Genomic DNA, 15759 nt, shown 5'->3' on the forward strand with positions numbered 1-15759 from the left:
GATGAATGGAAAACCGCCTTTAACACCCCTAAAGGGCACTTTGAATATTTGGTGATGCCGTTCGGGCTCTCCAACTCGCCAGGGGTTTTCCAAGCACTCGTTAATGATGTGTTGAGAGACATTTTAGATCAGTTTATATATGTTTACCTGGATGACATACTGATTTTTTCTTCATCTCTCCAGGAACATGTGCAAAACATCAGACTAGTGCTCCAGAGATTACTTGAGAATTGTCTTTTTTGTCAAGGCGGAGAAATGCGTATTCTATGCACAATTTGTCCCCTTCCTAGGGTATATTGTCTCGTCCGAGGGAATATGTATGGATCCTGACAAAGTTAAGGCTGTGATAGATTGGCCATCTCCAGATTCCCGTAAGGCCCTACAGTGGTTTCTGGGGTTCGCCAGTTTTTATCGACTTTTTATTCGTAATTTCAGCCAACTAGTCTCACCTCCCATCGCCTTGACCTCCCCCAGTACTCCGTTCAGGTGGTCTGATGCAGCCGAAACTTCATTTATCAACCTCAAGATCTGCTTCGTTTCGGCTCCCATCCTTGTAGCCCCTGATCCCACACGGCAGTTCGTGGTGGAGGTCGACGCATCAGAGGTGGGAGTAAGAGCAGTTCTTTCCCAACTTGCTGCCTCGGACGATAAGATGCATCCCTGCGCGTTTTTTCACATCGTTTATCTCCTGCTGAACGCAATTATGACATTGGTAACAGAGAATGGTTGGCTGTCAAATTAGCTTTAGAGGAGTGGCATCACTGGTTGGAAGGGTCAGGGGTACCTTTCATCATTTGGACCGATCACAAGAATTTAGAGTACATTAGAACTGCCAAAAGACTCAATTCCAGGCAGGCTCGGTGGGCACCTTTTTTCGGTCGTACTGCCCGGGTTCCAAAAATGTTAAACCCGATTCTTTGTCACGTCTTTTTGATCCTTCCGAATGCCTGGTGACTCCCGAGTGTATTTTACCTGAGAAAATAGTCATCTCAGCACTCGTATGGGAGGTCGAATCGAAGGTCAAGACGGCATTAGAAGGGGTAATGCCTCCGCCCGGTTGCCCACCAAATCGTTTGTTTGTGTCGGAAGAGTTACGGTCCAAGGTTATTCAGTGGGGTCACTGCTCTAATGTTGCTTGTCATCCAGGGATAAGCCGAACCAAGGGTTTAGTCAAGCAATGATTCTGTTGGCACTTATGGCTCGCGATGTCCACAAGTTTGCGTCAGTGGTAAGTCATCTAACCGACCTCCAGATGGGCTTCTTCAACCGCTGTCTGTCCCTTTGAGACCCTGGTCACATATCGCTCTAGATTTTGTTACCGCCCTCCCACCTTGACGGACCGCATGACGGTCATTTTGACTGTAGTGGACCGGTTTTCGAAGGCGGCACATTTAATTCCCTTGCCCAAATTACCTACAGCCAAGGAGACAGTGATCACTGTCCTTGATCACGTCTTTCAGTTACATGGCGGTATCGCATTCTGGACTCAAGACGGAGGGGACGAGGATTCCAGTACTTGGTGGTCTGGGAAGGTTACGGTCTGGAGGAGAGGAGTTGGGTACCTGCTAGGGACATACTGGATCACTCCCTTATTGATGATTACAATCAGCAGGTAGGCCCTTCTGGGAACTCCAGGAGGCGTTCCTAGAGGGGGGGTAATGTCACAGTTGGTAAACCATGATCTCAGGGTTTTGTACTATGTGGGTGAAGTCTGTGTGTTACGTGTCAGCAATGATTGGTTTGTGGGCATCTCCGCTAATTGTCATCAGCAACAGCTGTCACTCATTACTCATCCCTATATATTGGTCTGTCTAGCGTCCAGTGTTATTGAGAGCATTGTTTCAAGTACTTCGTCTAATGTTTGCTTTCTTGTGTGTTTCTGCTTTGGATGTCCGTGTCTCCCCGGAACCCCGTCCAGTCTTCGCACATCACCAACAGCAACATAACTTACCTTTGGCTCGCTTCCTCGCAGTTCCTGTGTCACCCTCTCCTGCTGCCAACTCATCTCCGCCATCCAGATTCTTCACCCACCTGCACCATCTTGGACTGTGTATTCCCTTCAGCATCATCTTTGTCTCTTGTTTTTGTCCTGTATCATTGTTCTCATTAAACCTTGTTAACTGGCACTTGCTTCCAGCCACTCCTTTCACCTTGATGTTTCAGCCGCTTGCTTGCATTTTATGAATCACCAAGGGCCATGGTTTTAGATTAAAAAAAATCATAACCTACATCTTGGGAGAGCTGTCTTTTAAATATATATAGCAACATCAAAGTATTTTAAAACTGATTAAAGACTGTTCTCTTTCTCTGTGCTTTTGACAATGGTTATTGAAGTACTTCTCATTCTGTCATTTCCATAGAAATAGAACAGACCTGGGTTTTTTAATTACCAACATGTTCACAAAAGAGCCATTTTTGTTGTGAACCACTCAGACCCCTGAAATGAACCAAGTATGAAGGACTGATTCTCTTAAAGAGGATTCAAGGAAACACAATAAGGCTGGAGGGGGGCAGGGATGTGTGGTCATGTTTCTCTCTCCGGCTGTGTGTGTGTGTGTGTTTGTGTGTGCGTGTGTGTGTGTGTGTGTGTGTGGGTGTCTCTTTGTGTCAGAGGTAATTACAGAGGGATGTGTGGGTGAAGGCACATATTCTAGCTGCTCAGCTGTCTGGGGTAGGCTGATAACAAGCACTACTTTTCTGCCACTTTATGCTGTTTTCCCTGCATCTCTTGAGTATTCTTTAACTTTGTCCTAGGTCTCTACTCTTGGCTCTCAGTCTCTCTCTTTCCTTCTCTCCTCTCAGTAAAAGAGATCCCGTGTTAAGCAGAAATCAGTAGCGCACAGAACATGATGCACAGAAGGAGAGATCTCAAAAAGAAACAATTTTAACCTCATTTAAAGAAATGTAAATGGTGTTTATTTAAAACTCACTTCCATAGTACTAATGCTTTGAAATGTGGTTGTTAAACTGTTAGAGGTGGTTACAACTGGCCTGTAAGTCAAAATAGTCTATTCTCAAGGGATGGTCACACTACACACTTAGTTTCACTGACTTACATTCATTTGAATGCAGGAAACTGGAAACACAAGCTTATGCAAATGATACTGCATAATTGAATTAATACATGTTAAGTTTTTAAAAATTAGTCAAATAGAAAAAAGTAAGTGTCATGGCTTAGAAGGTAAGAGCATATTTCTCATCAACATGCCAAATGATGTGTCATTTTTACGTCTGTAGTAGAAAATGTTCAAGACAAGGTACGAGAAAACAAGTTTCTGGACAGCTGTAAAACTCTGCTTTATGTTCCTGGTTTTATTGACATGAATTATGGCGTGCTCTTAACTAATGATAGAATGTGTGGATGTAGTCGGAAAGATAAGACTATATGTCAGTCAGGATGGCTTGTGGGAGGGAATTACACAGCCAGAGACATTTCTCTCTGTCATCATGAAGATCTGGCTGGCTCTGCCCTCTTTCTCTAGCAGTTTTCTCCATTGCCTGTACTCCGGTCCATCTGTGTTCCTCTCTTTGAAAATACCCGACTTGAGAATCAAATAAAACACACTGAACTCTTTATATGATGAACAAAATCTAGGCTTTTATCTAACACATACATAGTGCATCACAGTAAACACAGATGCATCCAAACCCCACTGGTTCTTGTGCATCACATATACACATTTGAGAATCCATGTTTACCAAAAGTAATATGCCCTATATGTGTGTGGCTTTGATAATGCTTCTGTAAAAGGGGTTTCTCAGAAACCATCACACAGTTTAGAGGAACAGGCATGGATATGCCTTATATGCTGGTTTGTTTTTCTCTTGTAGAGGGGGAATAATCTCGCTCTCTGCGTCAGAATAAGAAGTGTGCCACCCTTGAGTCTCGGATGAGACACCCGCCGTTTGCGTCAACAGGAGCCCATTTGTGTTTTGTTTGAGTGAATGAGTGAGTCATCTTATAATATCTTCCAAACAGATTACGGGGGAGCTGACCTAAATTGTTAGATATCGTGCCTTACTGTGTGTCTACAGCTACTTTTACACAAATGAAATATCCGAACCTCCCCTGTGTAGGTGCACACATGCTTGTTTGTATCCAAGTACCGTGTAGCACAATGCATTTGTGTTCCTGACACTATCTTGACCTTTTTCTTCAGTGCAGAGGCCTGAAGCCTGGAGCGTTAAGTGTGTGTGGCAAACCATAATGCTACGAGACATTTCCTCGGCAGGTCAGACCTGGCAGCGTGCGCTGATGGAAGTGTCAAGGCAAATATGTCACAGGCGTACAGCACACACAGTCGGCCACCTCTGAGTCCCATCCACTCCTGTTCTTGTTCAAAGATGAATGGATAGAGAGCTGAAGGACGAAGAAGAACTCACGACTAGTCATAACATATTAGGATGATGCTCATCTCGATTACCAGTGGCTTTTGAGGACTCTTAAGTCATTGGGTAAATGGCATCCAAGCTGATCTTTACTGGTTAATATATGGTAAAAAATACAGAATTACAGTGTCACTGATTTGCAGTGTTGAGGAAAGTTATTTTTAAAAGTGATGCATTACAATATTGCATTATTGCATCCTAAAACTACCTAATTATGATACTTAGTTAATGTGTTTCATTACTTTTGCTTATCTGGGCTGGTCTTGCTTGTTTGTTTTCAATATGTCAAATGTAAAAAGCCTTTCATACCAAAAGTGAAATGAATAAGCCTCGGGCTGAAAGAAATGTAAATTCCCACTCAAACAAAACCTTTCATTTGTGCTGCTATTCTGGATGCAGCAGAAGAAAGTTCAAATGTAAAATATTCACTTCACAACAAGCATGTTCAGTCATTGTATACTCTAGAGATGGAAATCAGGTAGCTTCTTCCGCTTGTCTTTTTCTCTCGGTCTTGTCTCTAAGGGGAGCTGAAGCAGTTCTTAGTGATCTCTGGCACTATTCTGACAAATCAGGCAAAAATAGAGCTGTGCTCATAATAGCATGGTACGATGAAAGAGTTGTTTGTGAAGAAACAGAGACATGAGAAGAAATAAGACAGAAAGGCTGAATGACCCGTCGGGCCAGATATTAATTTAATCTGCGCATCATGGCGGGAAAAGCAATTAACTGTGGAAATAGACAGGCAGCTTCTAATGAGAGCAGGTGTGCGAAGAGCTGATTTGGAAAGATAGATGCTAATACATACTGTATACATGATTAATGCCTTTAACTAGTGTCAAATACACACTGAAATCATCTGCATATGGTTTGCTTAGTCAACATATATATTCCATGGCATAAGGATAAAAACGAGAAGTGTATTGAGTGAGCAAGGCAAGAAATTTTGGTTGTACTAACTGTATTTTCTATTACTCTACACCTAAAATTACCTGTCCCAGAAAACATTGTGCAGTTTAAGTTTCATTTTTATATTTAAAATCACAATACAACAAATAAAATGACTTTTTGTTTGCATAAACACTAAAACAATAACATTACCAATGATGTTCAGATTATATATGACGACAGTTTATATAAAATGGATGAAATGTTAAAATAAAACTTCACATTTCAGCCTTTAAATAATGAAAAAGGGTTTAGTCAAAATGATAATTGATGAATAAATGATTATATATATTTTATCTACTCCATAAGTAATTCTGAATTAATTGTCCGAATTGGTTAAATATTTAAATTGTTTAAAGTCGCCAAATTTTACAGCAGGGCATGCAATTTCAGTCAACTTTTTTTGGCCAGACAAAAACCGCACCCAAGCTGAATGTAAATGTAATTCTCTGACACTAGGTGGCGCTACAGCAGAATTACAGTGGTTTCCGTAACCGCCGTGGACACAGCAGCATTGCTATTAAGAACACTACTTAATTATTGACGCAAAGATGAAAACAAAAGTGCATCAAAACTTTTCTTCAGAGGGCACATTCATAATTCATTCATTCGCATATTCATTTGGTTAATTCCTTTAGCACTCTTTAAAAACTCCCAGTTTTCTGCAATGTTTTCACTCAGAACGAAACTACTCTGCTTGCTGTGCGCATATGAGATGTTCTTAAAACTAGTATTTATTTATCCTCAGTTGATCAAATCACAGTAAAATATGAAACGGTAATACTAACCGTGGGGAATTTTATTATGATTTATTGATAATCGTTCCTATATATTCATCAATCTATATATTGGACTATAAGGGTGAAAATGAAAGAAAGTCATAAAGGTTTGGAATGACAGGAGGGTGTGTAAATGAGGACAGATTTGTTTTATTTTTGGGTGAACTGTCCCTTTAAGAACAGAAATGTCCACATGGACAGTAATTCCTATTGGTTTACTGAGCTTCTTTAAATCTGAATGCATTAAAATATGTAAGCCTGAGGTTGAAATACAACACACACACACTCACACGCACACACACACACTTGAAAGAAAGCTTCTTCATATTTTTCAGGATTGCATCAGCTAGACTCAATATCAACACATTTACAGGATTTCTATCTATCTATCTATCTATCTATCTATCTATCTATCTATCTATCTATCTATCTATCTATCTATCTATCTATCTATCTATCTATCTATCTATCTATCTATCTATCTATCTATCGCATTCAAATTGCCTATTTTGTGTTCATTTTTTAAATTGCTAATTAAAAGCATTTCCACTCTTGGTCTCAGTCCTCAGACCAGGTCCCAGACTGTACATAAAAAGACCATTTCAGGGTACAGGATGTTATTTGTGTTGTTGTACACTGGTTTGAACATCACACTTCGATGTAAAATACATGTGCTGGTGCTGCTGAAGTGCTTGCTGCTCTTCATGATGTTCTTCATCCCTGTTTAATCCAGCAGGCCCCCTGGTGGTCACTCTTATATCCCCCTCTTATATCCACCCTTCCCCCATGAACATCTCTGTCTGTGGAAAATCCATGTGCATAATGGAAGAGATTCTTTCTTTCTCAGCAGCTGTGATGTTGCAGTGCAGAGCTGACTGTCTTTAATGGCCAAGCATTGGGGTTAAAATAAAAGAAACCATGGCACTGATGCTTGTTTATTAATTTTTTTTAAGGGTTTTCATTTTCTACTCCAGGTTCTTGCAGATGAATGCTTGTCAGTGCTTCATGCTTTGAGCACACAGGTGAAGTGCAGTTTATAAACGATGCTTGGATGATTGACAGCTCTCAGGTCTATCAGCTCAGATGGGCTTCTGTAGCACAAACAAAGCTGCTGTTGTTCTGTATGGCCTTAACACTCAATCATAACACATGAAGCAGAGCAGCAAAGTGTATTGAGTTGAATGACTGCCATTTTCATGCTCAGTACAATGATACACTTACAGTATGAGATAAAACAGGACTGAAAGGCTCAGTTCTGATAATGCTCTTGTCCAATGTTAGATTTGTACAGTCTGTTCCTTTGCTTCTGTGGTGTAGTTTTTTTGGGGGTTTAGTGCCATCTGCTGGATGAAAGCGAAGTATGAACGTGAAGTATGAGGATATTTATTTAAGATGGATTTGACCACTAATATGACACTTTGGGATGCAACTTGTCCTGCACTGTTTGTGCTTTAAGCATTGACCTGCTTTTTTTTACTTTTAAGAAGTGAACAGATGGTCAAAAAAGAGGGTAGCCTAGTGCTGTTAAAAAGTTTCTGCCCCATTGTTTTTTTTTTTGTGCATGATTCAAATCAAACTAATTTTTATATTACACAAAGACAACTCGAGTAAGTATAAAATGCAGTTTTAAAATTATGATTTTATTTGTCAAGGGCAAAATTCTGTCCAAACTTGCCTTGTACTAAGTGAAAAAGTAATTGTCCCCTAAATCTAATAATTGGTGCCACCTTTTGCAGGAACAGCTACAATCGGGAGTCTCTCACGTCGCTGTGGGGAAATTTTGGCCTCATCTTCTTTGCAGAATTGTTTTAATTCATCCCACATTGGAGGGTTTGAGCATGAAAGGACTGTTTGAGATCATGTCACAGCATCTCAAGCACTTCTCATCTGTTCTTGAACTTCTTTAGATCATGATGATGTGTTACTCTTTAAGCATGCTTGACTTCATCAGACAGCTTCTATTGAATTTTTATTTTTTTATTCAACAGGTCTGGATGTGGCTAGTGAAGTTTAACTCAGCTTTCTAAAATAATGTGTTTAATGTGTCACAGTTCTTTAAACACAGGGCCAGGTATGTTTGACAGCTTTTTTCCCCCTTAATAAATTATTTAATTCATTAAATTATTTTTAAGTTTGAGAAATATGCAAAATAGTTTACTTGTATAACTGTCCTTTTCAATGCACTATATCTATCTATCTATCTATCTATCTATCTATCTATCTATCTATCTATCTATCTATATATATATATATATGTTAGAATAACATAACATTTAATATAATAAAATTATTTTATCAATGCACTATAAAATGTCTGTGGTCAGGAAGATAAAAAAAAAAAAAAATCAATTATAACCTCTATTCTGCAAATTGATTGAAAGTGAGTGTTAAAAAAAAAAAAATCATTTAATTTTAAATAAATGATGTTCTTTTGAACTTTCTATTCATCATTAAATCCTGAAAAGATATCACTGTTTCCACCAAAATGTGAAGCACAATTGTTTTCAGCATTGATAATAATAAAAAATGTTTCTTGAGCAGCAAATCAGTATATTTTTCTGATTTCTGAAGATCATGTGACACTAATGACTGGAGGAATGATGCTGAAAAAAATCATTCTTTAGACTTATTTTAAATTGTAATAATGCAATAAAATTCCACAATATTGTTGATTTGACTGCATTTTTGATCAAATCATAGAGTGAGCTTATTAAAAAAAAACACACATTTATATATCGTGCCCAAACGTTAATAAATAATTAAATATATATATATACACACTAGTGTTTACAATGTATTATTGAGAGGAACAGCTTAAAGATGAATGAATAGATAAATCATAACTGTCCATATTCATTTTCTACAAGTTGTGAAATTAACATATTAAAATGAATAAGAATCCGAAGAAACCAAATATCTTTTTACTTCTTTAATAATTACTTTACATAACTGTAAACCTCACAATGAGTCCTGATAGTTTTATCTGAGTCTCTCATCTGAAACCAGGCTCTTCACACAATCCTCCTTCGGTCCTCTGACAGATGCTTCGTGTTCCTGCAATCTACCAATCAGAACTTCAACGTAAATAAACCTCCTAGCCTGTCCAAAAATTCAGAAACATGGCCAAACTGTGCTTTAATGAACCGTTAAAGAGTCCTTTCCAGACGCGGCCTACATGCGGTGGATGCTGTCGTGGTCGATGAACTGTTTGAGGTCATGGAGGTTGTCCCACCACTTGAAGAGGAAGGTCTCTGCGATCAGACTGAACCAGGGCGTGATCTCCAGCTCTTTCCTCTGGGCTTTCTCCAGGAGCTCCTTCAGCTCCTCTTTGGACACGTAGCAGTGGCTCTGGATCTCGTTGGGGTCTGGATTCAGATCCACATCTTTCTGCATGAAGAGGATGTAGTCGATCTCGTGCTCGCCCCAGACGCCGTCTGACCGGGCTTTATAGTGGATGCGGGTCAGATAGGTCATCTCTTCTGGAGGCACCTGGGACAGCAAGCAGCTTTTACAAACTTTTTAAAACCTTTTAAAGACTAAGTTAAGAAAATGTAAGGAATAAATTGTATAAACTCTTGATGTAAATGTCTTGGGACGAGACAATCAGCTGTATTAGCAACACTTCAAGTTTAAAAAATACAACTTCTAACAGATCTTCATTACTTTTTAATTTATTCTGATCGCTGAAAAAAAAGGAGAATTTATTAAAATGAGGTGAGTTTATGAATTTTTTTTTATAAAATCCATCAGAAGGCTCATAAATAATATCAACTTCATTCAAAGGGAAAACACATTTTCATTCCTCATTGGCAGATATTTCTACATTATTTAAACATAAACTAGGATTATTTTTCTTCAGTATGTCAAAAAACAACAACTATCTATATTCCGCATCTTTATTTAAAGATGTTTAGATATTTGTATTGGAAAACCAGACAAAAATATGTAGAAAGATATTCATTTTTTAGAAATGCATGCAACATTTAATGCAATGTCTTCTTGATTTTAAAACTTCCAGCACTGATGTAAGACTTTTTAAGGCCTTAATTTGTGGAAGAGGAAATCAAGACTTTATAAAGACCGGCAGAAACCCTGAGGAACACAGAAATAACTTTTAACGTACTTCTGATCACACTGTAAAAAACCTCCAGCTCTTCCGGTTTATTTTTATTTTTTTCAAAGCATGTTTAAAGATTTCTCACATGCGTGAATCACTGTGTGTCGAAATGTTCGATCCCCCAGATTTCAGATACCCAGTCATACAAGAAATATGACGAATATAAATTATTTCAGGAAAATTAAACATTTGTAATATTCCTATGTGTACTGTATTATTGTTTTATTATAATATCATATTGATATTCATACTGGTATTAAATTGCACGGTTTAATGGGTAAATTAATTGATCAGATACAGAAATTCACACACACTGTTAGGCTTTTATCCGTGCACATGACTTGAATCGATGTGAGGATTGCGTTGAGGTGGGTAGATCAAATTTGGGCAACTTTTTGATAAAACTGGCGAGAGTTTCAGTTTGTGCGCTTGTAACGTGGGAAATTCCTGGAAATATTTCAGCATGCAAATCGCTCGGGACAGATTTTTTTTTTTTCAGTACACATTTGGGGCTGGTATTTTTTTTTTTAAATGGGTGGGTTTTACGCTGTAGTTGGGCTGGAGATCTTCAATCCTGTAACAGTGCTTCACCTGATCCGTGGGAATGCCGAGCTCCGCCTGCAGGCGTCTCTGAGCGGCGCGGCGGACCCCGATAGCGTCCTGATCCTCCAGTTCACCGGCCGTGTGGAGAGGGTGACTGCAGCAAGTGTTGGTGAAACAGCCTGGAAAAGCACATCAAACAAGCTACACTTTATTTCAGCTTGTGACACCATCTGAAACAGAATCTGATCGGATGAGCCATATTTAATTTATGGTATTTATGCTTTATTTAAGCTTTATTCTATATCATAAAGACCAGATACCTACAGCTTATTCCGTGTTGGACAAATGAGTTAAATAGTATAGAAATAGTATGAAATCTCAGTGACACACCTGGAAAGGTGATTTTGGCATTGGATCTCTGCTGAAGGAGCAGCTTTTCCTCACTGTTAAACAGGAAAACACTGAACGCTCGGTGCAATAATCCTGAGGCGAGGAAGCAAGGAAATCATCGAACTGATGACTTATATGTTCAATGCTAAATAAAAGTAGTAAAGTTGGTTAACATACACATGCATTATAATCAACAGTAAAATATCATGCACCTTTATCAATATTGGAGTTGAGATGGCAGTTTTTCTTGCTGTCGGCTCCAATCTTCCTGTCATTGTCGTCGATGAGGATGCACATCTCTGCAAGCAACTGCACCTGCTTCTCATCCAGATGATCCACGTCAACTTCTGGCATCCTTACAGGTGAACTGAGCTGCCTGACACACACATACACACACACACACACACACACACACACACACGCGCAGACAGACACACACACACACACACACACTAACTTAATTTACATCTTAACATATTAGACAAATAGCATCGACGTAATAGTAAAGAACGTAAACATAATAATAACAAACGACACTTACTTACAATAATTATTACAAAAAAAACAAAATCTAGAAATATTAGTTTAGCATAGTGCTAATGTATAAGAACACATTATTTAGGCCCTGTGAGATCAGTAGCGGATGAAATGAACTGTATAAATGTTGTGGAGATGTTTGCTGCTCTCACCTCTGACTCTGTGTGTGATGTGGAGCAGCTAGATGAAGCTGTGCGTGAGTTTGAGCTCGAGCCGCGGGTTTGTTTACTCTGACGAGCCGCACAACCGACCATAACACGCGCGCCATGAGCCCCTCACTGACCAATCACACTGCAGCTCAACCAACACGCCATCACACCACGCGCTGCTCAAAGATAAATAGTGCGCGAGTCTTAATATTAGCGCACACAGAGGTATACCAATCACTGCCATAGACAGTAAAGACCATAGACATCATATAAGTCTATGGTAAAGACCACTGCAGACGATCACACGGGTTTACGCCTACAGATGACGTGTCACAGCAAATGTTTTGATTGGTTGTTGGGTGAAGCCATCCTCGGATTGGTGAATATTCCCGAATTCCTATGACTGTCTTCCGGGTGTGGTAAAACTAGTAAATAACCATATACAGTAAAATAAATAACCGAAATAACACATTTTAAGACAATTAATAAGAATAACAACAACAGCAAAATGAATATAATAATAATAATAATATGATATAAAACAAGGCTATATTTCGACATAAAATATTTGTAACATGATATCAAATACAGTAATTTATTGTTTAACAGTTGCTGCTGCAAAATCAGCATACAGAACCCATTTAAAAACAATCAAATAAACAAATTAATAATAATAATAATAATAATAATAATTGTAATAATAATAATAATGAAATTATTTAAAATAAATGTAAATAAAAAATACGTTGAATAACTAATTTAATTGATGTCAACAATTTAATAAGTGCATATATGAATAAATATTTCACGTGAAATTATATTTTCATTTTTCGCATTTAGTTGACTGTTTAATATTAAACAGAATTTATATCAGTATACATCTTTCGTATGTGACTCAATTTTATAAAGTACCCTCTGTTGTATAAAATTGGACTGAAATCTGACTTATTCATAAATTAATAATTATCATTTGTTTACAAATGAATTAAACGATACGTTTCATACGTGTATTTGTAGAGAGAATCTATGTTTTGTTTAAAGAATATTTTTTTAGTATTAATAATGCATACCGGTTGAGACTTTAATTTTGAAGTTTTACATCCGGTAGGAGGCCCGTCTGATCTGTTGTAATTTCCTCTTGCTTCACACTCTGCTGACAGTGTCGGGTTTGATAAAAAAAACACACAACAAAACATCAAAGTGTGAAGATCTCGGTTAATTAGCTGACAGGATCCGCAGTGTGTGTTTGTGTAGATCATGCTGGAGGACTCAAACACACAGCATCCCTCCATCAGCGACTGATAAACGCGCTCGGATCATAACTGTGAGTATTATTGAAAGATACGCTAGTGTGTGTCATAATGGAGGATTAGCTGTTAGCTGATAATCAGGCTAATGACACTTTATCATTATCACACAGCCGCTGTCATACACACACACGACTGATAACGAGCGTGTTTTACTGTGTTTAGTGCTGTTTTAACCGTGCAGGCCAGCTGACCTTGGAGCAAACTGTGTGTGTGTGTGTCTGTGAGAGAGAGGAAGAGAGATACAGGGATTTTATACATTGTGACACGCGAACAATTTAAACCGTAATAAGAAACATCATGGAACTTCGATATTGTCCTTTTTTGGACAATATACCATGACATTACAATGGTGATTACATGGTTGTGTGTGTGTGGTTGTGTGTGGTTGTGTGTGTGTGTGTGTGTGCGCGGGCAGTTGTAATATGATTCACAGTACTTTAATTGGAATTCGTCTGTGTTGTACACTTTGACGTTTTTATTTCATAACAGCAACATTGTTGTTTCCCATTATGTGTTTCTTTTAAATGTAAGTTTCACTAGGATCATGTTTTATATTGTCAACTTTAAATTAAAATTGATATTCATTTTTATTTATTTATTGCTTGTCTTACTATGCACTCTTTACAAGTAAATATTATTCCAGAACCCCGAAAAAGTTTGTATTTTGTAATCTTTTTTTCATCAAAAATGTAATATTCACTCCATCTCGTAAACGAAGGGCAAAATAACCTCATAAGATTACTAGCCTGCACAGCTGAGTGCGTAAGTGCAGAGTGTGCTGTATAGTGCATAGTTTGGGATGCAACTCATTCAATGCAATGCAATTAATTAATGCAATGATTTCTATCTGTGAAGAATTGCGTCAAACACAACAGTTCATGACAGATGTGCTTGAAGCCCAGAGCATGATGCTGCAGGTGTATTCACTTCATGCATGTTTTTTTGTTTCATACCCACTAACCCCTTCAGCTCAAAGCTGTCTGTTTTACCTGCTCCATCCATCCATCCATCCGTCCACCTCCTCTCTGTTATTTTAGGTTGTTGTCGCTCCATGCCTGCAGCTTTCCTCTCTTCACTGTCATGTTTGTGAACGGTCGATGCTGGTGTTGTTCTGTGTTCAGTGCTGGAGCGCGGTCCTGGGCTTCCTGCTGAGATCTTCTTCATCACTTTAAGCGGTCGTCTGAGGATGTGTCTGCTTTCTTTATCATTTTCTGCACTCCATGGCTGGTATTTGTATTTTTATTTTGCATGCCCCTTATTTAGCATTATGTGTTTATTTTTTTATGACTTGTTAAGATGCTTTGACTGACGTTTAAATTTCTGTTGTATGTTATTGTGGAAATGGCCTGCTTGCCTGAGATTAACTTTTCATTTACACTTAATGAACTCTCCTTTTACATTAAAATAACATCCATTGCTTCATCTAAAAATTGCAAGTATGATGTCTTTTCAAAAGGAATGTCCAAGTCATATTTTACTCTAAAAAGAAATTATATTTAGCATTAAGAAAATATCAATAATGCAAAAATCTTAATGGTCACTTTCATGATAAGCTAAATTCTTCTTATGTTCTTGTTATTGTAATATGATTTTTTTTTTTATGTATTATAAGAAGATCCCGTTCTTAATATTGTAAGGAAATAATAGCAAAAATTGTTTCTGTAATACAACAATTATGTAATTGTTTATATATATATAAGCCTATATTCACTGTGAAGAAATATGTCCTGGACATTTTATTCGATTCATCTTGACATTTAGAGTCATATTCACCTGCTCTGTCAAAACGTCTCTTCGAGTTTTACAACAGCTTCTTTTGAACATTTCGGTTTTATGATGATGTATGATTAACTAGCATTAAATCAACCTACACCCCTAGGAAAGACACCATATACCTCCAGTATGTCATCAGCAATGGCTACTTGAGGTTTCTTCCCTCAATGTTTACCCTGTTATTTACACATCACATACAGAGATAGGGTATATATACAGCATAGTCTCCAACAAGGGACACATTATCCTCCTCCATGGCTGTAGGATGAGGCAAACCCTGCCGTCTGATTGCTCAGTTTCAGGTAGGAAGTGCGTAGTGGGACGTCACTGAGGAGTGATGCCTGTTGAAAGTGGAAACAGCGCAGCCGCCCGTCAAGTCAAACAGAAGCGCAAGTCGCACAGTCTCTCCATTAGGAGGACCAACAGCACCGAGCAGGACAGGGGCATGCAGAGAGACATGATGGAGGGACAGGTACGTTGGTTTCTGTTTCTGAAAGTCACATGAGCACGTATAGATCCTGGTTTGAAGTTCGTGGTTTGCATTTTATGAACACTATTGTGTGAGAGTGCGGTCATGACCAGGTGCACAGTCAAGAACGACACAAAGCCAGTTCTGTGACATTGTAAAAAAAAAAAAATCATGACAGCTGGGATATGGAAATATCTGCATAAACGTGTGTCATGTTGTTTTTAAATAATTTGCTATTATTTTAAATTTTAGTTGAATTTTAAAAAGAAACATTTTTCAGGACATGATGTATTTTAGACATATTCCATCTCCAGGAAGCCCAAGTTGATCAATTAAGTGTTATGGAAAAATATAATAA

At 38.2% G+C, this 15759-nt stretch overlaps 2 protein-coding genes across 5 annotated transcripts in view; one reads left to right on the forward strand and one right to left on the reverse strand.

Annotated features, from left to right (window-relative positions):
* Positions 1–9027: 9027 nt before the first annotated feature.
* On the reverse strand, positions 9028–12178 carry idi1 (isopentenyl-diphosphate delta isomerase 1). The gene is made up of 5 exons (XM_052595785.1): positions 11853–12178; positions 11376–11539; positions 11164–11256; positions 10822–10952; positions 9028–9602 (listed from the first exon to the last, which is right to left on the reverse strand). The coding sequence occupies exons 1-5, from the start codon at positions 11966–11968 to the stop codon at positions 9285–9287; spliced, it is 822 nt and encodes a 273-aa protein (XP_052451745.1). The 5' UTR covers positions 11969–12178; the 3' UTR covers positions 9028–9284.
* A 790-nt stretch (positions 12179–12968) lies between these two features.
* Positions 12969–15759, forward strand: part of wdr37 (WD repeat domain 37) — a 39851-nt gene continuing 37060 nt past the window's right edge. The window contains exons 1-3 of one of the 4 annotated variants that reach the window (XM_052595760.1): positions 12969–13173; positions 14197–14386; positions 15229–15404. In XM_052595760.1, coding sequence (XP_052451720.1) covers positions 15270–15404 — 135 coding nt within the window. In that variant the 5' untranslated portion in view covers positions 12969–13173; positions 14197–14386; positions 15229–15269. Of the gene's footprint in view, positions 13174–14196; positions 14387–15228; positions 15405–15759 lie in introns of those variants that run through there. The other 3 variants (XM_052595762.1, XM_052595763.1, XM_052595764.1) reach the window with 3 other exon arrangements.

The sequence above is a fragment of the Carassius gibelio genome, chromosome B24, assembly GCF_023724105.1.
Source record: "Carassius gibelio isolate Cgi1373 ecotype wild population from Czech Republic chromosome B24, carGib1.2-hapl.c, whole genome shotgun sequence".
Lineage (NCBI taxonomy): Eukaryota > Metazoa > Chordata > Actinopteri > Cypriniformes > Cyprinidae > Carassius > Carassius gibelio.